General features: G+C 46.9%; 1 protein-coding gene across 1 annotated transcript in view; it reads left to right on the forward strand.

Moving 5' to 3' along the window:
* The first annotated feature begins 1,771 nt into the window (after nt 1-1,771).
* Nucleotides 1,772-24,023, forward strand: part of ISM1 (isthmin 1) — a 193,511-nt gene continuing 171,259 nt past the window's right edge. Inside the window, exon 1 of the mRNA XM_085612696.1 lies at nt 1,772-2,896. Within this exon, the coding sequence (XP_085468822.1) occupies nt 2,780-2,896 (117 nt within the window). The 5' untranslated portion in view covers nt 1,772-2,779. The remainder of the gene's footprint in view (nt 2,897-24,023) is intronic.

The following is a 24,023-nucleotide window of genomic DNA, read 5'->3' on the forward strand; positions in this document are numbered from 1 at the left end:
AGGGACAGCAGAGACGCCACTGCCAATGAACCGGAGAAGTCTACCACCTACCCCAGTGCAAAAAATGCCCCCCCCCCCCCCCACTCCTGTGACAACAAAACCTTCCATGCTGGGTTAAGACAGGAGGCAATGGGGGAGTCTCAGCAGGCCCACTTGCTAACAGAAGAGAGCGGGTGAAGGCATTGCATGTGCTGTTCTCATATGCAGGGTTCTAAGGTCGGTGGAATATCTCGGAGGTCCTCTGTGCTCTCCCTGAAAACACTCTCTCAGCAAACCCTCATAGTCCCTCTCAATGTTCTATGCTGAGCTCTAGCGTACTCTCCCTGGACTTGGTGTTCTCTTCCTGTAAAATGCCTTTGCCCCTTGAAGAGTGTGACATCTGCACTACCAGGGAACCTGGCGTGCACTCACAGTTTCTCTCGGAGCCAGGGGCTCGATGTGTACAGCCTCAGAGGAAAGGGTACTCTGCCTGTCTGAAAACCACTATGCCACTGGAGTCAAGCTATCCTGGCTGAAGAGGGGTGAAACCCCGAAACTGTTCCTAGGATGCTTGATTCCGATCCAGGGAAGACATGGCTTGGCAGTTCGAGCTGGACTGTTCCAATGAGGCACAGGGTCAAGACTGATTTGCATATGGCCATGTCTGAACTGGGGTGGCGTGGTGAGCAAAATAACGATGGATTAAACCCAGATCTGTGACTGGGGGTGAATGTTTTGCCAATGTGCAACATTCCGTCCATCATCTTGTGTGTTTTGCTGTTCGCCCTATGTGGGAAGGGTATGCCCAGACGTGGGTCCCGTGCTCACTACGCCACTGGAGTCAAGCTATCCTAGCTGAAGAGGGGTGAAACCCTGAAACCGGTCCTAGGATGCTTGATTCCGGGCTGGACTGTTCCCATGAGGCACAGGGTCAAGACTGATTTGCATATGGCCATGTCTGAATTGGGGTGGCGTGGTGAGCAAAATAACGATGGATTAAACGCCCTATGTGGGAAGGGTATGCCCAGACGTGGGTCCCGTGCTCACTATGCCACTGGAGTCAAGCTATCCTGGCTGAAGAGGGATGAAACCCCGAAACCGGTCCTAGGATGCTTGATTCCGGTCCAGGGAAGAATGGCTTGGCAGTTCAGGCTGGACTGTTCCCATGGGGCACAGGGTCAAGACTGATTTGCATATGGCCATGTCTGAACTGGGGTGCTGTTACGATGGATAAAACCCAGATCTGTGACTGGGTGTGAATGTTTTGCTAATGTGCAACATTCCGTCCATCATCTTGTGTGTTCTGCTGTCTGTAAACTTGAGGCACTCTCTCCTTGAGCCCTGAGGTGAAGGCCTGATATATTGTCCCCTGAGAGTCAGAACCCAGGTGTGCTTTCCCTATAAATTATTTAGGAGACTTAACGTGCCCCCCTCCCCCTAGACTGTTTCAGAGATTCAAGGATGCTCTCCCTGTGGTTAAATCTCTGCGGCCAAATATGCTTTCCTGTACACTATCTCTGAGGCTCCGTGATGCTTCCTTGCTTCGTGTGATCCTTTTGTATGATCTGATTTCCGGGGTGCTCTACCTCTCTGCCCTTACTCCATATCAGAATGACCCCTTCTTCCATACCCCCTACCTCGGAGAGCCAAGGTTCGGAGGACCAGAGATGCCAAGTTGTGGGGAACACTTTAGAGTTTTGGACCAAAAGAACGTGCGCCATTCATTGGCTGCCAAAGAACGTGCGCCATTGGCTGCCCGCGGGGAGACTGTACTGAGATATGTGAAGTCACTGGAGCGCGAGGGACACCTGAGGCGTCTGCACCCTGGGGCCGGCCCTGGTAGAACCAGCGGGGCTTCCGCCTGAATGGGACGGTCACGGGGGTACATGGGGTGGGAGGAGGCGGCCAGCAACATGCCCTAGAAGGGGAGGCGGGCGGGGAGCACAAGACCAGGAGAGGTGGCACCCCCCATAAACACAAACTCGGCCAGAGAGCGACCCACGCACACTGAGGGCGGTAAGGAGGCTGCAGACCCCGAGGCGGTGAGGCGGCTCACTGAGGAAAACCCCGCGAGTGGCGGAACTGGGGTTGCGGCCAGGGTAGCCCACACTAGCTGCCTTCAGCGTCAGTCACCTGAGAAGTTCCTGTGCGCGGGACTCCCGCAGGGTCACCTGAGAAAGGGGGCGTGAGGGAGCCCAGCTGCGGGCGCAGGGGGAGGATCCCCAGGCTGCACGCCGACCTCACGCCTTGCACACACCCCCTGCGTACCCTGCCTGATACTAGCGACCACACTACACTACTGCCTGGGAGAGCAGCCTGAGGTCGGTGTGCTCCGAGCACCACCAGTCCGGAGAGCGTGGAGGAGGCGCAGCCGGGCAGGGACAGAGGTGTCAGCACCCCCGTCTACATCCGCTGACTAGCACCCCCGGGGCACCACCAGATGCCCTGGTGTGACAGATGCGCAGTTAGGCGCTGGCCGCAGGGTTGATCGTCCATCTCACCGGGTGGCTCTTGGATTACCAACACTTTGTAAACGGATTCCAAGTCGGCTGTCCTCCGAACTCCTCCTCCTGTTCTCGGATCTCCCTGGGGCTGGTCCCCCGACCTTCCCTCGGACTGTCCACTTCCCTCCGGAGGCTGCTCGCGGATTCCCTCGGCTGTGCCCCCTCCCGCCCCCGCGGTGGCTCCCTCTTGCTGCTGCTGCAGTGGCGGCGGCTCCCCCACCTCGGGCCCTGCTGCGGATGCGGAGGGCGGGGGCCCGCCCCCCGGGGGGCCCCCAAAGTCCGGCAGGATTCGCAAGATGTTGCGGCTGACAGCGGAGTTGCTGCTGCTTCTGGGACTCCTGTTGCTTACGCTACACATCACGGTGCTCAGGGGCATCCCCGGCGGCGGCACCGGCACCAACCACAGTACCCAGGTGAGTCTCGCGCAGCATGGAGCAGAGTCGTCATAGTCCTATCAGCGGTGCGTGTGCAACCCGTGTGCACGTGAAAAGACGGGCTGCACACGTGCAGGGGACGCTTGCTACAAGCATGCAGGGCAGAGAATAAGTTGGGTATTGTATTGCAGCATTTACTTAGCGCTTACTTCCCCAATGGGATGCAGTGCATAGCAGTGGGCGGGATGATGAATTGTACGAAACAAACGCGCAGTTCTTTTGGTTTTAAGTGTGCTGGTAGTTTTGAACAGCTTGCAGGACCCTTTATGGTATTTAATGTAATATAGACTGTTTAGCGGGTTACTGCACTGCATGCGGGGGGACGCTTGCTCAGCTGCAAGCATTCAGGGCCAAGGATAAGCTTCATACATGCAAGGGATGCGTGTAAAGGCGTGCAGGGGCCAATGATAAACTGTGGACATACTGCTTATATTCAGGTCGGGGTAGGCTGCATGTATAAAGGAAGGACCCCGCTACTGTACCGACTGCTTTTCCAGGCTGCGGACGTGTAGGAAGTAGGTCACGGTCGGGGGGGGGGGGGGTCACTTCACTTGCTGCAGCCATGCAGGGGGTCACTGGAAACTAATGCTGGCGGTCAGACGCGCAGGTACGGGGTGGCTGGTTGCAGAATTGTGGGGGCAGACCAGTGTGATGATTGGCTACAAATATCCCGGAAAGGTTCATCGGCTCCAGACATGCATGTGGTGAAACACTTGCTGCAGGCATGTTTGGAAGGTCAGTGGGTGCAGACAAGCCAAGGGAGTAAATCACTGGCTGCAGATGGGGCTAAAGGTGGGGTGTACTGGCTCCAGACGCATGTGGGGGTGATTTCTGGGTACGGGCCTGCATGTTGCGGGTCACGGCTGCAACCAGGCTGCAGCGGGGTGATGTACCTGGGCTGTCCTAGATCTTTTGAAAGGTCAGTGCGGAAAACGCGCAAGGAGGGAGGCAGTCACTTGCTGCGGACCCCGCAGGGAGCCCCTGTCCCGCTCTGGGAGGGGTGGTGGGGGAGCTTCATACATGGACGGGACACCATTGGCTAAAAGTGGGGAATCTGAATCTACAAAAAAAAAAAAACACAGGGATATTGAGTGCAGTGAGTGAAAAATTCAACTTCCTAACATCAGCAATACTACAAGAAGAAGCAGCGACCACCAAGTCGCCAGGGTTCTTTCCGACAGTTCTTTTCGCTGTGGTTTGACTAAACAACTCTTTATTTGTCAAAGCCTGCAGCAGTGTCCTCGTGTGTCTGCTAAACGTGAGAGCAGTGCTCGCCCGCAGCTGCTCACGTGTGTGTCCAGGCCTCCCTCCGCGGGGCTCCTCCAGTGTTTGTTATGATGTGCTCGGCTTTGATGTCTCGGTGGCTGCGCGTAGTCTCCCACAGGCGCCCCCTGGAGGGCACTCCGGGGCACTGCAATAGCCTTGGTCCGCTCTGTTCTTCCGTAGCGGGCGCGCGCTGTATATGACTGCTGTCTGTGCCATCTGCCTGGACCAGGGAGGGGAACGTGTACGCCTTTATTTCATAAGGCATGTCATAAATATAGAGTGGAGTGCTTAGAAAACACGAATTTGTTAATTTCTGGTCCCTTTTATGCTTATGGTTCCTTTTTGCTTCCTTGCTAAATATTATGGCTTTTTCTGGGGCGCAGCTTCCATTAGTGCAGCAGGTGCAGTGGCGCCGACCTAGGCTAGAGGCCTGAGGGACCCACTGAAACCCTGATAAATGCTGTTTTCTTGTTTTTTAATTTAAACAGCAACAATGTTGCCAACTACTTCCTTGCATGAAGGACCGTGGCATACTGGCCCCCTCACTGGATTATTTGGTCGAGCGTGGTTGTGCTATGTACATTGTTTTCCTCTTTCAAGCTTTTGGGGTCATTGCTCTGCTGTATTTCTTAGTTACATTGCGGGTGTTTTCAGGAATCTCCCTTATGTAAGCTTTGATGCATAACGAGTTGCAGGCGCGGTGCTGAGTTATGTGGCTACTTGTCACATTGGGGGAAGATACTGAGGTGGTCGTCTGAAGACGACCCACCTTTTCCCCATCTTGAAACCCTCTAGCCATTTTTGCGCCCTCTTATACTTAGTGGGTGAAAAAGGGTCTTTTCAGACACGTGGACGCTTTCTGATTGGGAATCCCTCAACCTTCCCGTGTACTCCTTCAAATTCTGAAAGATGTTGTGCTCGGCTGGCCAGTTAAGGTATTAACCCCCGCCCCTCTTAAATTCAGCCTGTGACACTTGTTGGGGCCTACGTTCCCACACACGTCTCTTGTTTACACCCAGGGAGCGGCTCTACTCCAGACAAGGTGTTATGGGTTAAACAGCCCCTTACCTAAACCACGAGCCGATGAATGATTCCTTTGATGGGGACTTTTATTCCCACGGGACACTTTCGTGGAACATTTATGTTGGCGTCGACTACCGCTTGGCTGGGACAGTGCCCCCCCAGGCAGCGATATTTATTACGGAGGGCAAACTCCGGAAGGGCACGTTACAGGGCACGTTACAGCCCTGCATCTTTGTCAATAATACTGGTGCGTCGTGCCTGGCACCGTACGGGAAGTCCGTGGCGAACCGCTGCAGCTCCTTGGCGTCTGCGTGGAGTTTGTGCGCGTGTTTTTTTAGGGGGTAGGAGTTTATGAGGTTTCTTAAGTTTCAGTTAGACAGAACTTTTACCGCGTGATTATCCGCAGTGCGAGTCTCTCTGCTCAAAGAACAGGACCCACGAAGTAGCAACACCGCACCCCCCCCCCCACACACACAGGGCTCAAGTTTTGTAGTAAAAAAAGAAGTGAGGGGGCTAACCAGTTAGGCAGTATGCTTGTGACATCAGGGCGCATGACATCGCAGGTGGCGTCATAGAAAGTGGCATTACAAATAGCCATGACCCCACAGGAAGTGACATTGCGAGAAGTTACATCCTACCTTACACATGTTTAGCAGGTGTATCATGAGTACATTTGAGCTCGTTACAATAGTTAATAAATGGGATTTTGCATTGGGGTTGTGCCAAAAAAGGTGACACAATTTATACATTAATTTTTTTTAAACTCTACCAAAAAAGAAATTGGCAACAAGGAGACACGTGGCAGTAAATCTGTTCTTTTAATTGGTTGAAAAGTGTGCATTTTAAAATGTCTTATGGGGTTAAGACACCTTCCTTCTGCAGAGATCTTTGTGTCTGATAATGGTTAAATAACTCTGGAGGTTAACACATTTGCTTTAGAGATCTGTGTCTTGTCTAGACCCAGTTGAATCAATGTATCATAGTGGGTTAATATGTCTCCTGCAAAGCACATCATGATTCATGTAACATGCTGAGGACAGACTTTTACTTTATGTTACTACTTTTAACACCGAGATTGTTTATTACCTGCAGTTCATAAATTGTAATCCCTCTAGTATAGAACAGTGAGCTATGGAGGGCATGTCATTTCTACACCTTGTAACCGTCATTGTTTTATGTAACACATCCTGTACATTGATTTACACACATGTGATTTATTGTCATATAATGTCTATGTGTGATTTAAAGCGCTCTGACACCCTGCATTGGGCTGAGTAGCGCTATAAAAGAAATAAAACAAAATAGTGGTATTTAAATTATTTGTGTGAAAAATGGGACTTACCAACACATCTGACCTTCTTCCAGTGCATGCATATCTCTTGTTTACAGGGACTGAAAAAGTCAAAAGAATGCCTCTCTTAAGTAACCGTAAAGTGATAGCAAGCTGTGTGTGTGTTTCCCCACCATTGCTTTTGCATCTAGGTGTGAGGCTCCACTTAGCTCCCAGCTAGGATACTTGAACAAAAGGGGGCTTGATGGCCCCTTCACTTCTGCCTTTGTTTTGAGCCCAGCTGGAATTGCCCATGCCCTGCACTTTGCTGGAAGGAAAGCAGACCAGTGCAGGTGCTTCTGAATGCGTCCACAAATTCAACATATTTCAGTGGGACCAAACTTCTTGGCAGGGTAGACGGCGGGCGTCCCCCTGTGAAAATAGTGGGTAGACGCAGCCTAGCCTTGTGTACCCCTCACTTGTGCCCTGCCCTCACATAAGTTCCTCTCATGGAACAGGCCCAGCATGGCATCAACAGTGCAAACCTTCATCCCTCTCACCAGATATACGTTGCGGTAGGAGCACTGCAAGATTTCCTCCCTCACAGAACAGGCCCCTTATGTTACCAGCATTGCAAATCTCCACCCCTCAAGCTAGATGTACTTTACGAAAGGAGCACTACAATGTTCCCTTCCTCTGAGCAGGCCCAGCACGGGCATCAGAAGTGCAAGCTCCTCCCAGGGCCGGACTGGGAACCAAAACTGGCCCTGGCAAAGTGCTCGGCCTCCCCCCTCCTCCCTCACACCTCCCCCCCCACCCCCCCAGGGTGGTTGGGGGTGCCACCGAGCTCTTTGCCAGGGCTGGTTTTTGGCCGATTTTGTTACAGGGCCGATTTTGCAGCTATGCTGCAAAAACGGCCCTGTAACAAAAACAGCCCCCAGGGGCCCAAAACCGGCCCCCAACCGTGCGGCGCACTGGGGGATTGCCCAGTGCCGGCTACGGCCAGTCCGGCCCTGGCTCCTCCTTACAGAACAGATCTACTACAGCAGCAGTTCAACCATCCAGCATACAAGGTGTTCCAGTATCCTATCATTAGTGCGGCCTGATCCCAAAGAACGGGTCCAGCACGGCAGTAGCAATGCGAGTTTACTTCTTCACAGAACGGGTCCAGCACGGCAGCATCACTGCAAGTTTCCTTCTTCACAGAACGGGTCCAGCACGGCAGCATCACTGCAAGTTTCCTTCTTCACAGAACAGGTACAGCACGGCAGCAGCACTGCAAGCAGTAGTGGCTGCTACACAGCAGTAGTATCGGGGAGAAGGAGGAAGGTTAAAAGAAAAGGGGAAAAAAAGAACATTTCACTTACCTGCCGCCCGCCACCACTACGTCGTCCTCTTCGGTCGACGCAGGAAGCACAGGGCTCCCGGACTCCCCGAAGCCAATCATGACGCTGCTGTTAACCCGAATGACAGCAGCGTCGTGATTGGTCTGAGCAGCCTGGTTCACCACTCAGACAGGTAATGGGAGCCTGTGCATGTTCTCTACCAGGCTGTGCGATACAGCCAGGTGGAGAACATGCTAAGTGTGCATGTCTATTTGGCTGGCCCGAGACAGCTGTCCAAACCATCAAGCGCTCTTGGAAAGTGCCCACCACTATACTCCCTGCTCTGTGGGCAGCCCCCCCCTACAGAGCCGGTACTGAAAAATAAAATGATAATAATATGGTGTTATCATCTTATTTTCACTGTGGGGCGACACTCCTCTGCCTTAGTGGAGGAGCCGCCCTTGAATTTTCATGTGACTGGTCAAGCACTGCAGCAGCAGCGTTCTCCTCCAAATCTACACAAACGATGAACAGTTAATCACCAACAACACAAACTTCCATCCTCACAAAACATCTCCAGCATGGCAGCAGCTGTGGAACCCCTCTTCAGCCTCAGGGCAGGTCCCTCACAGCATCAAGAGGCAGACTTCTTCACAGAACATCTCCAGCATGGCAGCAGCAGTGCAAACTCCCCCTCAAAGTCGAGGTACAATGGCACAGGCGATGCTTACAGAGAAAACGCACATTAAAACATCAAAACAGAGGATTGATCCTGCCAAGTTACACCCACCGTGCCAGAAAATCAGTTTTAATTAAAAACTGAAATACACCTCAGGTATATTTGTGAAGTAAATTGCTTAATCTCTCGTTTTAATGTGTTACAAATCTATGCTGCAATGGCTGATCCAAGTTGCATGTGTTGTGGTTTATCCAAAATGCTACAGCGAAGTGACTGCAGACAAAGCAACTGAAAGATGCAGCCCATGCAGGCATCATTAACCTATGCAGAAACAACTCTGCAGAAACAACTCTGCAGGCTGTCGACAAACTCAAAAGGAGAAAGCTGGAGGGAAGGAAAAGGCCTTTTCCTCTTCTCTGGATGCCCATAAAAGCACATTCTGAACCAGTGGTTGTCTTCAAAGCTGCACCCTGAATGTTGCAATCTACTTCTGCATATGGTGTGTTAACCTGCTGAACTATATCACTGACATCCAGACATATTCTTGAATGATCCACTGTAGCTTAAATAACATTCCTCCCAACTGCTCACTCAAGAAACACTCAAAACAATACGGAGACGAGTATAATAGCCTTGCTCTCTGGAAACTGTTTCCCATGGAGCTGCCAGTGGGAACATCCGTAAGGTAACACAGATTAACAGTAATTTTTTCACATGCAATCAACACAAGGTATGATAGTAGCAATTGCATCAAGAAACAAAGGCATCATTTTCACAATTTGTAACAATTTCTAGCAACTACAATACTACTTTAACATTCATGCTCGATGGAGAAATTGCACAATATTTTAAGAGCCATTTTTAGGTCTGAATTGTGACAGCACATACACCAACCTGACCTGTTGCTTACAGTACGCATAGAGGAGGCTTTGAGTCCAACTGTTAGCTTTCTTCGGCCAGTCTCTTTCAGCCATTGGCTGTAGACTCTGTCAATCACTCCTTGGCCCAGCCGAGCTGAGTATTCATCTCTCACCTAATGCAGTTTGTTGTTAGGTGCATCCTTCTGCCTTCGCTCCAGTGATTGCATTGAGCCGCACGAGGAATTCCTTTATACCTTTAGCAATCTTAGTCTAAAGCTGCAGGCTCCTTGTCTAGGGTCTCGCTCTGGGGTGCTTATCCTACAGGTGTTCGCACAAGAAACCTATTGCCTTTGCCAATAGTTGTTATAAACGGAATTAATTCAAAGAAGTGTGTAGAGTTATTTCTACCCAGAAGAACTAATTGTATGGACTACAGTAGGAAGATGGACTAGGATCACCTGCTGGAATCTGAGTCCGTGATTTTCAGGTTACCCACAAATCACCATAGTGGTTGCATTAGAGACCCTGAAGCTGGGGTAAGAGCCCAATTCTTCTGGTTAAAAAGCCAACCGCGTCAACGTACCCTGACCTCCGCTGTTGAGCATTTGATCTTACAGCTTAATACAGACCTGTACTATGCTTGTAATGAGTGTTGCTCTCTTGTATCCATGCAGTAAATGTTTCCTCTTGTTCTTGTGTAAATAGCACTATTGTTGTGGTTGATCATCTGTGGTATCCAAGTTGTGCTTTTTTTAATGCTGATTTGGGGTTCACTCTTGGACAGTTGCAAAGTAAGTGTATAATGGCCCCCAGACATATATGCTCAGCTGTCTCTCTTATACTATTTTATTAACTTGGTATGGCTGACATATGCCTCCACGTCATATGTGATTCATTTTGTCACTTCTGGATCTTTAGCAAACAGCACATGGTGTTATTTGTCACCTGATACTTGCAGTGTTAAAATTGAAGCTACAAGCACTTGAACGTAACAGACTGAAGGTGTTACACGATCTGGAGGCACACGGCACCTGCAGCGATATCTGCTTCATATTTTCAATGAACGCTAGAAACCCTAGCCAATGACCAAAGATCACAGCCGTGCATGCTGATGGAAAGCAAAGAAACAAACAAGGGACTAATCACATTAAAGTTAGCAATCACCCTCATTTGATTTCACTGCAACCAAACATATTGGAAGACAAACATTTCTCGCTGGGTTAAATTCGAACTGTGCCGAAAAACATGACATTTGTATTCTAATATCATATCGATCAATGTAGAGATGGCTTTAGCTGTTTGTAAGCCTTTTGTGATTAAGAAAAATAATACACCATTACAATACTAGTAACAGAAGGGGCCTTTGGGTCAGACTCCTTTAGTCATTAGCTTTGTTGCCAGTGCATTCGCACTTTAGACCTGTTAACAGGGCAGCTGTTTGGTGTGTTGAATGTCCACCTTGATCCGCTGCACACTGCCCTCCATGGGACTCTGCAGAGCTGTGCACCTTTGCGGGTTGCGTTGGGTGGTGTGCAAGTAACCATGGGGCAGTAAAGCCAGATTGTAAACTAATGCTTGACTTTAGCCAATGACAATATGGATGTACAGACATTGGGCCTAGTCACCAGATGTTCTTGTTAGTTCAATCAGTCTGAGGACTAGTTCGACATGTTAGTCCTACACAAAGAGTATACCACAGCGCAACACATAGAGGCAGCCATGAGCTGGGCCTGAGGCCCTCTCCATCACTGTGTAGTTCTCAGCCCGCGTTTGTCTTATTTATCAGTACTTCTCGCTCTCATATGCGTGGCACCACCAGTGTGATTTACCTACGTCCCCACCAGGAACATCTGCTCCTTCTTTCAGTCCCTTGTGCTGTGAATTGCAGCTCTGGTATTTCCCACGGCTCCTACAGCCTTACCACCGTGAAAGCACCTGATCGCTGCTCATGTATCGAGTCTCTTCCAGGTTCTCCACAACGCTGGAAGTCTTCATTCAGGAGCTGGCACAGCTGATCTTGAACCATAAAGGACCATCCCTCTGCCTCAAATACATTCAAATCACTCAGATACCCTCCCTAGGACAGGCAGTGAGCACTGGTGCTTTCCGGACCAGGCACACACACAGCTTACAAGGGTGTTAGGAGTGCTGAGATGGTAGCAGGGGTGTCTCTGTCCCCCCTGGCACCGCTCACTGTCCTGGTGTGACCATCCTTCGTTTTGTCCCGTCTGTTGGGCTGCAGTGGGTGTTGGCCTACTGCTCTGCTTATTGCCTGACAATCCACCCTCCTGCTCGCCCTAATGGCCGCTTCTGCAAATGACACCTATTCAAGCAGCACGGATGGTCTTGGTGCCGGAGTGTCATCTGTGGGCCTCTCCTGGGCCAAGCATCCTTTGGCCTGCACTCCATGGGTGTTTGCAGCGTGGTGTCCACGAGCAGAGACATCTGCAAAGTACACAAGATTTGGAAAGCACAATGAAACTTTTAGCCCCATCACATCTCTTTAGCAACGAGATTCTATATTTTGGTGGAAAATGTCACATTTATTTTTAACCTTGTGTTATAACCTATAAAGCTGCCCATGTTACCAGCTTTTCTCCAACAGGACTGGTGCATGCCTTGTGTTTCTGTATATTGTGGAGGCCAAATGCTGCGCCCTTGTGTTTATGCACTACAGAAGGGTCACACCTATTGACTTTGCCGTTGTCTCTCTCTCTCTCGCTCTATTTTCTCTCTCTTCTCTCTCTTCCCTCTCTCTTGCCCCAAGCTCTCTCCTCTCTTCCCTCTCTCACTCACTCTCTCTCTCTCGCTCTTTTCCTTTCTCTCTCTCTCGCTCTTTTCCTTTCTCTCTCTCTCTCGCTCTCTTTCTTTCTTTCTTTCTTGCTCATGCTGACATTGAGCTCAGGGACCCGGCATGCTGCTGGTACACACAGCCTCTTACTCACCAGGAGCCATCGGCCCATTTCAACACCCAAACCACCAAACTCCCCCAGCCCATACACACACTCCTCGACTCCTGCCTGTTTTTTCATCGCTCAAAGGCCCCTGAACGCTTGGCACCACGTTTCATATTTCCCTGACAGATGGGAAACACGGAAGAAGTCTAGGAGCAGGACTACAGCCCGCAGGTGACCCAGGGTCCGAACACCGACCTGTGCTTACCAAGGATCGTATGGAACACGGGGACGGGGGGAGCAGGGAGGAAGCTCGAAGATACCACCAGAGTGAGGTGGGGCAGAAAGGACGTGTTAGGCAGAGGGCCCCTGAGAAGCTGGCAAATGAGAGGGAGACAGAATGGGTATAGTGCGGGGTTAAGTATTGTGAGGAGTGGGGGAGAGGGGCTTGGGGATAGATAGGGAGGATACAGGCGAGGGGAGCAGGGAGAGAAGTCCCAGCAGTCCGCCATAGCTGCAGTATGCGCGTGTCTGTCGGTGACAAGGGTCCTGCTTGCAGCATCCCTTCTAGGACCGACCTCTCTACCCGGACTGTATTAAGCCTTCGTGTTGGCGCCATTGAAAGATGACCAAGTGGCTATTTTATAAGGTAAGTACTTTTGTGGCAGCGTCAGAATATAATTTAAGACATTTCTGCTGAACCCATCAGGCTCTTACTCCATGAAAGATGTACTTCAATCGTTTCCAGCTACTGGCAGGTCCATAATGCAAAATATTACCTGGCAACAGAGGGTTCTGACAGAGACCTTCTTAAAGAGCGCCTAGAGAGCGAGAAGAACCTTTGTGGAGCTGTCTTTACTGTGATCATGTACCACAATATGGGCTCCTGCCATATGCACAAGTGCTCTAAGTTGACTTCGAAATCAGTCGGGAGCCAGGGAAAGTGCTGGGTTTACAAATATCCCTGTGGAAATGTAATTTGACCTTCATCAGTTTATACCAAATCAAGTGCCAGCATATGGATTTGGGACTCTGAAGTGCATGGGCCAAGCAAAACCACGTGGTATACAGAGCTCAATGAAGGACGGTTAGACTGTTATCTTTTAACTGGCCGTCGTTAATCTTTAAAATAAGAACTAAATACAGGCTCTCTTGCCGTAATATACTGGGTCTTTTTCGACTTCAAACTCGGCGGTTTCCTCTCAGCCTTTGAGTTCTGAGGTGTATGAATGCGTTTGGGGCAAAATGCTTTATCTGTGCTCCTGCCAGACAGTGATTATTTTTCTTAAATTATACATATTTAACACCACCGTGCGCCTTTGTGCTCGAGGTGAAGGCCTCCATTTTAGTAGATGACTGAAAGCGGCCCTTTGTGGTCATGACGCACCTTTGTTACTTGACCTCTGACCCGCAGGGCTCACAGCGAGCAATGCCAGTTAAAGGCTGTGCTGCTGGTGTCAAGCCTTGAGGTTAGATTGCTTCACTTGCTGAGTGAAAACAAGCTGCTCACCACCCCGACCAGCTGCGCCACAAGGGGCTTCAAAATTTATTTAGCAAAAAACGAATTAAAGATGCATTGGAAACAGAAACCAACTGCCAGTATTCGTCTTTAGCGTTTTCTGATGATACTACCTTCTTGCATCCCAATATTTCTGAAAAAATGTGTCACACATATGTGTGTGTGTATATATATATATATATATATATATTCGTATGTATGTGTGTAAGTATATATAATAGCGTGCTACTAGCCGAAAAATCGCTTCAACGCCTCGTCAGAGGTAGATGCAATTACAATGCATATATATATATATATATATATATATATATATATATATATATATATATATATATATATATATATATATATTCACTTAAAAAACCATAGGTTTCACACATGTTATAGTTACCTGGACATTTCCCTCGTAAAAAACCAATGAAATTCCCCGTTATAGTTAGTGCAGGCAACTATAACTCACGCGACCGCAATCCTCTGCTGATGACATCAGATATTACACGATGCGTTGTGCGTGCCGTGTGCGCACAGTGCGCGCACCCCGCGCTTTAAAAAAAAAAAAAAATGTTTTTTTCATCCTTGGGGGTCCTTCAGTGACCCCCTGACAAATGCTAGGGGGTCAGGAACTGTCCACCCTGCCCCCTTTTCACGTTCTCCACCTTTGTTTTTCACTGCCTCAGACTGCGAGAGACAAAATGGCGGCCGACACTTCCTGATTTCGACCGATTCGAATGTTTACTGACATCTAACAACCAATCAGAATTGCGCTCGCGCACGGTGCGCGCCTATAGATATGTATGTACTTTTAACTGCAATTTTCTCAGGAACTAATGAACAGATTGACTCCAGATATGCAAAAGGCACATCCCTGACCTGAGGACTACCTCTTTGCCAAATTTAAAGTAATTCTGTTCAGCCGTTTGGGCTGTACCTTGGACTAAAGGTCCCTATGGAAAATTGCATGGGAAAAACGCGTTTTGGGACCCCCCTTTTTTCTCAGCCCCCGCTTGACGAATCCCCCCGAGACTTTCAGGGTAGGAGCGGAGCAGAGCGCCCCACCTATTTTGAAAATTTCACGAGGATTCATCAATCGACGCCAAAGTTATTCCAAATAGAATGTTGCAGATTTCCTATGGAAACACGGTCCTAACTATAACTATCTACTGGCGACCGCCAGTAGATAATATATATTTATAAGAGAGAGATTGATGACACATGAGAACAGTATGCCTAGGTATTATTCTCCTGTCTTAATTAAGTACATCTATAGAATGCAAGTTCTTCCAATGTTGATATCTCTGTGTGTAGAGCATAGAGTGATATCAAAACCGGGACTAACTTCCGCGTGGTTATCCACTCATAGACTTCCTCATTTCAAATTATAGTCTTCAGGTTTTGGGTGTAGTCAACTAAGGAGAACCGAGATTACAACTCCCAGAATGGATTAGGTTGTGGAATGAAATCCCAGGGCTGGAACCCCTAGTGATAAGGAGGATCAGGTAACTTTTAAATTCAATGTGTTTGGAATTTTGATGACTTCCTAGGCATTCTGGCTCACCAGGCTCTTAACGTATGGGTTTGATATTTAACCCCAGTGGGCATCTGTGCAGAATTGGTTTCTTTCTCAAAGTTGCCCTATGCAAAGCACGAGTATGTCATTCACTCTTCCTTCCGTCATTTTTCTGGCACTGGTAACTGCTCACATCTGTCACGAGACAACATGGAAGCTCTGGGATGGGGAGGAAGTGGCCCAGTGCCTTTACTCTCTCACTAAACTAGATGCCCTAAAGAGCATGTAGAAAATCATTACAAGCTAGGACACGCCACACTATATAAAATGTGGCCAACCAACTGCGGTAGCATTGCACGTTCTAAAAATAAAAAAAAACCTTCACCTGAGTGGTGGTACTTCATGTTAAACTTATGAGTAACGCATTTATAGCGACAGGAGAAAATTGTTCAAGTTCTGACAAACCTGAATTCTGCATTGCTTGGAAGTGAACTAGACAAAAACGTATTAATGCATCAGTGATCTTATGTTACCTGTAGTGTGCAGAGCAATACACTTCTCACGCTCTCAATCAGGAATGGTTGTTGTGGTCCTTTTAAATGTTACATACTACTTAACATAAACAATTTCACAGCATTGTGACCATTCACATTTTACCCAAAATGGATGTCAAATGTCATATTTTGATCTAATCTAAGATATCATAAGCAGTGCATGGCTGAACTTGGTTTATGATTTGCTTAGTTAACCATAACTCTGGCCATTTTCACAGGTTTTTGGTATTGCTTCAGAACCATAACTCTACTTGAGCTCCTCTTTCAGTGTGATATTTTACAAATTGAAACCGAAAACATTGAAATTCGCGAGTTATAGTTCGGAGCGGCACCCCCCCCCCCCCCCCCTCACCCCCCAGCACCTTGAGACCCTCACGGGTTAGTAGCGCGCTTTACAATACCCTGATTGATTGATTAGAGCACAAACCATAACTTGCACAACAGCCAAGCAAACCATAACTCGCTCATCAAAGGCAATGCTCGCGACCTCACCCTTAAGGAATCCCATGCAAATACAAATGTAATTCACTTTTCAGATAAGATTATATATTATATCACCCATAATGCTTGGACAGTATGAATGTAGAATCATTCATTAGTTTGATTTATGTTCTGTTGTTTAATCACATTCCACTTCTAGGTGTTATTTATTTCTATGAATATTGTGAGACCATAAGCATTGCATTTGGCGTGTGAGTTATGCTTTCCATGGCTGTTTGCCAGTTAGCCCAACCATAACATCTAAATGTCAATGATTTTTTGGTTTTAATTCTTAACTATAACTGCGTGAATCTCTGAAGGCTTTTTTTAGTATACATTTGGGTGTTTTAACCAAGCTAACCATATCTTCTCTTTAATCTGGTTTTCTCAATGAATTTTGCTTTTTTTGAATCCTATATACCAGTTCTAAGAATTCCCGGCACCCAACCTTTTGCGGGTGGTCAGGCCCCACTGCGCACATCCTTCGGTTGTCCGCGGTGGTTGGTTTGGGCAGAGGGCCTGTCTTCAGTTCAGGCCATGCGCCAAACCTTCAGGGGGCAGTCCTGGGTTGGCACAGGGTTTGTTTCCCATCCAGCCCCTGCACCCAACCTTCTGCAGACAGGCATACACAAGGTTTAGGTTGGCTGTAGGGCCTGGACTGCTACCCATCCTTGCTCTTATTCCGTTGTGTGTTCATTGGCCAAGTGCAGTATTAGGGCTCTAAATTCTTCTTCTTGTTCTTCTTTGTGCTATTCTTCTTCTTTCTTTTCTCATGTTTTTTTCTGTTTGGTTTTCCTTCTTCATTCTTTATGATAAAAAACATTTTTTAGGCCCTAGACTCATGGTAAGCTCACCCTATCACCTTTTGCTGTTTCTTGTTTCCCAACACAATGCTCAGTCACTGTGTAGGACAATCGTGGCCACACCAACATTTTCTGCACGACATCCAGCCAGTCACATTGCAGTGGATTTGGGTATCCGTGCTGGATTTGTAAAACCACAATGTACACTAGGAGAAAAGGCTTTCTAGTCCAATGGTGTGTCTTTATTTTTTTATTGTATTGATGAATCTGCAGAAGATCTGTTAATTAATGGTCCAAATAGCTCTAAAAATTAACCTCTTGCTCAAATCAAGTATTTTCAAAACCGATTTATGCCAAACCAAGCAAAGGCACTTACCTGAGTGGATTTCTACCTTCTCATCAACTTTGATATTTTTCCGAATCCTATCAGGAAATGGGAAATAGTACTTTTGAGAACCCACCTTTTTTTCCCTTGCCTCCCACTTGACTAATCTGTACATAACTTGCCCATAAAGAACCCAAAGATGAAGTACTTTTTTTAACTGAATTTTTGTTCAGAATGCTCAAACAGCACCAAAGTTAGTGAGGAAAAAAGGCCTTTTCAAAGGAAACTGTAACTCAGCCGCAACTGCATATATGTTATCTGAGTGAATCTAAAGGGGTGAAATAACACTCTCTCCCTAAGCGTGCTTCCCTTCCAGGTGGACTGTCTCAACCACCCAAGCCCAACTCTGCATTCCATCTGAAAACCATCATGGATTGATTTGTTTTCTTTTTAATAATTAATTTTTAGTCCGTAGTGCCGCACCCTACTCTGAGTTGTCCTGCTTCAATACTTTTTCTGGTCAGCAGCCAGAAGGATTTTTACTGAGTGGATTTTGATGTTTGAGTGTTTGTTTGTGTTGCCATCGCTTTTCGTTAGGTCATGCTGCCTTTGCCTGAAGTGCTGAGATGCTCCGTCTCACGGCGGTGGCGGCGCACTGTAATAGGTTGGAATTGTGCTGCTTGGAGGCTGGAGATCTTGAACTGTATCTGCCTCTGAGTGATGAGACCTGGCTCCAGGGTCGCCTGTCCCTTCGCTGCAGCCGCCCATTACGCATGATGCTCCAGTCCAACTACATAATCTTACTCCCCTCATTCTAGTGCCCGCTGAGTGATGAAGAGGGACGTGCTCAACGTGAGAGAAGGCGTTCAAAGCTTTGCCAAGGATGTGGGCAATAAGCTGACATCAGTGGTAATGAAGGATTCAGTTCCCATGCCGCAACACACTCCCCTACCTACTACTTTTTACTTCACGTTTTATTTATCTTTCTCTTCAGCCTACATTTATTTGTCTTGCGTTATCCCTTGAAGAAAGTTCTTTCGCTGCATATTTTTCTGTATCTCTCTCAATCCGTCTCTTCTTCGTTTTTCTTTTTTTCTTAGTTTTTTATTTGTCTCCGTATCTTTCAATGTCTTTCTCTGCCTTTCCTTGTCTCTATCACTCTTTTCACTCATTTTCTTTTTCTCTGTCATTCATTGTCCTTCTCTTTCTCCGTCCGCTTTTATCTCTGTCTCAACCTCCTTCTCTTTCTTTTCTCTTGGTCTCTCTGCCTTTCTTTCTGTTTGACCCGGTGCACAATATTAAAATTTCAAAAAGAAATTCCCAGTGCATGGAATTTCTGATGTTTAAAGAGCTTCGGGTGAATGAGGAATTTTGTTTGCAAGTATGGTGCAATTTCCTCATTTGCAAATTTGATAGTAGGGGTAGGTTTACATACTGGCAAGAGTAGGTAAGCACTCACAAACTCAAATGCGTGGGTCCTTCTTATTCTGAAAGCAACCATTAAGGGAAAGAATACATTTCCGGGGGGGGGGGGGGGGGGGGGGGGGGGGGAATAGTCCCAAACATAAGGAGAGCATTGGGAACGGTGTTTCTCTATGGAAAAAAAATTTCCCCATTGAAAAACAAAAAAGAAATGCAAAAGTGGAAGTAAGGCACTGTTCCTAGTTCATGCAGTCACTGGGACAAGGTAGCAATATCATCAAATAGATTGCAGAGGTTCCCTATTAATTTAGACACTGAGTACTTGCTCTGGAGGGAAAGTTGGCATCTTTGATGTTTCGGGGTTGATTAGGCAGACAGTCAAAACATAGCTCAAATGTGGTGGTATGAAGTTTGAGACCAAATACAATATAAGTAGGTCCCTTGGAATTAAGCAACTGTGGATGACTAAATTATGAGTGAGGGTTGACAAATATGCAGCAAGACAAGGCAAACTATTTGGCTTGATGTGGCACATTTTGTGATAGTATTCCTTCCTTATTTTGCCATTTTTACACAGGTGGGTGTAAAATTGACTGTCTGGGCAAAGGTTTTGTTTCATTAGTACCAGATTAACACCCAAATACACAATAAGAACCAAAAAGGATACCAATCAAGTTTGGAAGGCCACAGATTTAAATCGTATGGAACAAATAGGTGCGACCCATGGTATAATGATTGCTAAACAAAATACTACTCGTTTGTGGGGAGCAGAAGAGGCACTGCGCCTGAGTGACTGGAGGAGAGACTTAGACTGGTGCATGGTCGCAGAAGCAGTTACATATACAAGTAGGGGTTGCCCTAAATAATGGGAGTAAATATGGGAGAAATAAATACATGTAGGGGAAGCCCATGTGCTGGCCCCAAAGTCCTATTTCCCAGACCTAATGAAAATGACTTATGCAGCTGAATAACATTGCCCGCACTGGTGGATTGAAGATGGGGGTGGTATAGGAGGTGTTGGTGTGTGGAATTGTACCTATGAAACCTGTCCATGTTTATGATGGTGTCCAAACTGTGTATTGTGATATTAAGTGCACAATAAAAAATATTGGACAACAACACTGTCACTGTGCTTTTAGAAACTTTTGATCCATTTGCGCAAAAAAAAATTGGGGATAATCTTCAGATTATGCGATAGATGAGGCTATGTGACAAATGCGGCAAATCCATAATTATGTGGAAAACGCAGCAGTCGCTATATCGTTTAATGCCAATGCCCTAAATATAATACAATCATCAGAGTTGCAATAAAGATGGAACAGAGTTATTTGTGTCAGAAAAAAAAAATCAGTAACACCTTATGAAATGTACAAAGAAGGTAACAGTGTATATCACCATCAATAAAGAAACAAAGTATTGCACAAAAATGCAGTTGCAACTTTGAGCAACCAAGTTAAACACATTATTTACTGTTTCCAGTTTCTAACCGATAGTGAATGTTGTGTTGTTTACTATTAAACATAGACTACAGAGGGTCGCTGTCTTCCAACAATATAGAAACACCTAGAGCAGTGGTTCACAATCTTTTGACTCCTGAGGACCCTCATTGAGTCACCGCTGGAAGCTGGGGACCCCCAAGCAATTTGTATGATTTAAATTTCAAACATTAAAACAGTAATTCTAAAAAAATAAACACACATGTGCACACAAATCAAATACCCAATTACTAAGGATTTTAGGGGCATATTTACGAGCCCCTATCTCCATGGGAATGTCACTTTTTGCGACCATCCCGTGGCGACAGGGCCTTTGTCTTATTTACAAGGCAGTGTTAAGCCACTTAACGTGGCTTAACACTGCTTTGTAAATAAGGCCCCCTTTCACACAATGCTTAGCGGGAGAGGGGTCGGCAGTGGTTGTTGAGGTGGGCGTTCCACCGCAACACCCATTGATTTTGATGCTGCCCCCTATTTATAAGGGCAGTGTAAATAGGAGGCAGCGCCAAAATTAAGACCAGGGCAGGTCTTAACTTGGCTAAACAAGGAGAAATGCTTTATTTCTCCTCGTTTTTGATTTTTCCATTTGTGCTGCCTTGTGCAGCACACATGGAAAAAGCAAAACACGTTGGATTGTTTATGTTCAGGAAGGTGACCCTTCCTGCACATAAAAAATCTTTTTTTTTAAATGGCATTTTGTAACTTCCATGTGTGCTGCATTACACACATAGAAGTGACAAAACTGCATTTCAAGATTGTCTATGTGCAGGAAGGGGGACCTTCCTGTACATAAACAATCTTCCCCTGCACGCGGACACCCTTGCACTATGGTGCAAGGGTGCCTGCGTTGCCGCTACACTGCCAAGTGTAGCGCCAGCATGGGAGGAAACGCAGGGCTGTACCATATTCTTGTAAATATGGTGCAGCCCTGCGTTTCTGAAGTGGAGGAGGCTGTCGTTAAGCCAAGGAAGCTAACGACACGCTCCGCCACTTCTGTTATAAATATCCCCCGTAGTATTTTATAGTGAAAGAATTTGCAGTAAACTAAACATTTTAATGGGAAGGTTGGTGTTGCATCTCTGTGACTAACTTTTAAATGGTTGGTTTTATTTCGCAGTACGAGGCTCCTACTCCTGCCAGGGCCAGACTGGAAACCCAAAGCAGCCCTGGCAAATGTTTTCAGACCAGTCCCCATACGGGGCACACCAAGTGCAGTGAGTGAGCCTGACTACTACACAGGGGGCTCTGGAAGGCTCTCCCCCTAAGAAATGTATGAAACAATGGTGCAGTCTAAAACACATTTATCATGATATATTGAATTGTATTAGCTTTTAACGAATAGTAAATGAAGTCCTTACTATACTCCAGGATACGACAATCTTTGTTTGAGTTCTTCAATGGTTCTCTTATTATCACCCTCCAGCAGTGCCTCACATCTCTCCATAGCCCCGGTTGTCACATGTATTTCATTTGTTTTATATCATCTCTCGTACCATTGTAGGATGTCAGAGCACTTTACATCACACACATATAGAGACAATGAATCATACGTGTAAATCAGTGTAAACAAAATGTTACATAAGGCAAAGGGGACTACAAGGTGTAGGATTCACATGTCATTCATACAGGTAGGCATTTTTAAAGAGTGCTTGGTCTGGAGATGCACAAACTTGGGATTCAGAACATAACACAGTGGTTAGCATTGACTTTAACAATAAAAATGTATTTTCCACCCAAATAAACCTTTTTAGCAGCATCAGGATAATGAAAGACTGGGAAAAAACATAAGATACTAACTTGTACCATGCAGTTTGCAAGCAGCTCTTTGAAAGTTTACAGGTTACTGTGCTAGATTACGGTTGTCGCTTATGAACTGCACAGCAACAAAAGAATCTCTACGACAAAAGCAGTAACCCACTCACCTATGTACATAAAATACTGTTTTTTAAAATGCATGGTACACGTTCTTTGCAGTAGGCATATTAACCCTCTGTGCTACATTAGATAACTCAAAGCGGTCACTGGACAAAACTCTCATCTCTCTCCAGCAGTTACATTAATCACAGGTATTATCTTGACATGTGTATTGTTGCTCGAAAACTGCTAATTATAGAAGGAACTTTGCAGTGCTTTTAAAACTGCTGCCTGGGGGCCCCCTGGGAATATGTCACGGACCCCTGGGGGTCCGCGGACCACAGTTTGGGAAACACTGACCTAGAGCACTGTTCGCAGTCGCTAGCTGATAACCAGTGAAAATGCAGTCAACACTCTGGATGAACTCTGCAGCCTGTAGGGAAATAAAACAGGGTTCTAGTATGGAAAAATCAAATGTGCCCAAGCTTCCCAAGATAAGGGTGTTGTAAATGTCCTGCTCCTGGTTTAGGGTTTGCTGTTGCCTTGAAACCTAGATATATAGGCATGCAAGGGTAGTAGCAGCAATGGGTCAACATCTCCAATCTGCAACCAACACACTATCCCATTATTACGGGTTCGAAATTAATATTAACCCCATTACACACTTTCATGGTTACTCAGATGGAATTCCCCACACCAGAGTGATCTTCTAAACAGTATGTGCTGATGTCCGAAAGATCACGCTTGTGCATTGATCACTCGCAGATGTCTCTCATAAACCCCGAGGAAGTGACTTGTAGGTATGAAACATGTACTGGCTGTTCAGTTTTTTAAATTTTGATACACCAACTACATTTTAGAAATGTATTTAAAATACGTTTCAATAAAAAAAGTGTAACCATCTTTCTACCTGTCTGTCTGTCTATCTATCTATCTATCTATCTATCTAATCGCTGAATGTTTTACTCTCCCAAAACAGACCTTTTCTCTCCATAAACCTTTTAGTCAAACATGACTTATGTCTTTTCTGAATTTTCCATAGATTACGGTACAACACATTTGAGCCTAATGTTCGAATCCTGTGTATGGCATTCAGTTTTAAATACTTCAGGGTGATTTCCCTATGAAAACAAGGCATGGGATTGGATGAAATAAATCCATTATAACCATGGGTGGGCGGAGTTGGCGGAGTGCCACTTCGTGGAATTCCACAGAGTTCGCTAAAAACTCCGTGGAATTCCGCTCCGCCCCCTGCTGCCACACACCCGAGGCTGCCGCAGACTTACCTGGTCACACCAGTGCCTCCATGCCCTGCCCGGGCTGTCCCACTGGCTGTCTCCTCTCTCCACTTCAAGCTCGTCTGACTCCCCAGGCAAAATGAAACTCCTATGCTCTACGTCACACTTGGGAGGACTGTGCAGTCCTGCCAAGAGTGACGTAGAGCATCTGGGGCGTCGGACGAGCCTGGATTGGAGAAGACTGGAGGCAGTCAGGAGAAGAACAGCCTGGGCAGGGCACGGAAGCACCGGCGTGACCAGGTAAGGCAGAAAACCTGCGGCGGCGAGTCTCCTGGGGGTGGGTGGCAGGGCAAACTCCGCCATGCCGCAGAGGCAGAGATTTTTGCTAAAGTTTGCGTTCCCAGTGGAACGCGGAGTTGGCATAACTCTGCATACTCCGCTGGCGTAGCGGAGTTCTGTGCCCAGGGTTAATTATAACATCGGTGCCGATTGGATCTTTTTTTCTAGATACTCCAGATCCTGTTCTTAATGACAGATAAAGTAGGGTGTACTGGGAGGCAAATCCAAGTGATGTCCGCAGAATCCATTTCC

This window comes from Triturus cristatus, chromosome 6 (genome assembly GCF_964204655.1).
Source record: "Triturus cristatus chromosome 6, aTriCri1.1, whole genome shotgun sequence".
In the NCBI taxonomy this organism is placed as follows: domain Eukaryota; kingdom Metazoa; phylum Chordata; class Amphibia; order Caudata; family Salamandridae; genus Triturus; species Triturus cristatus.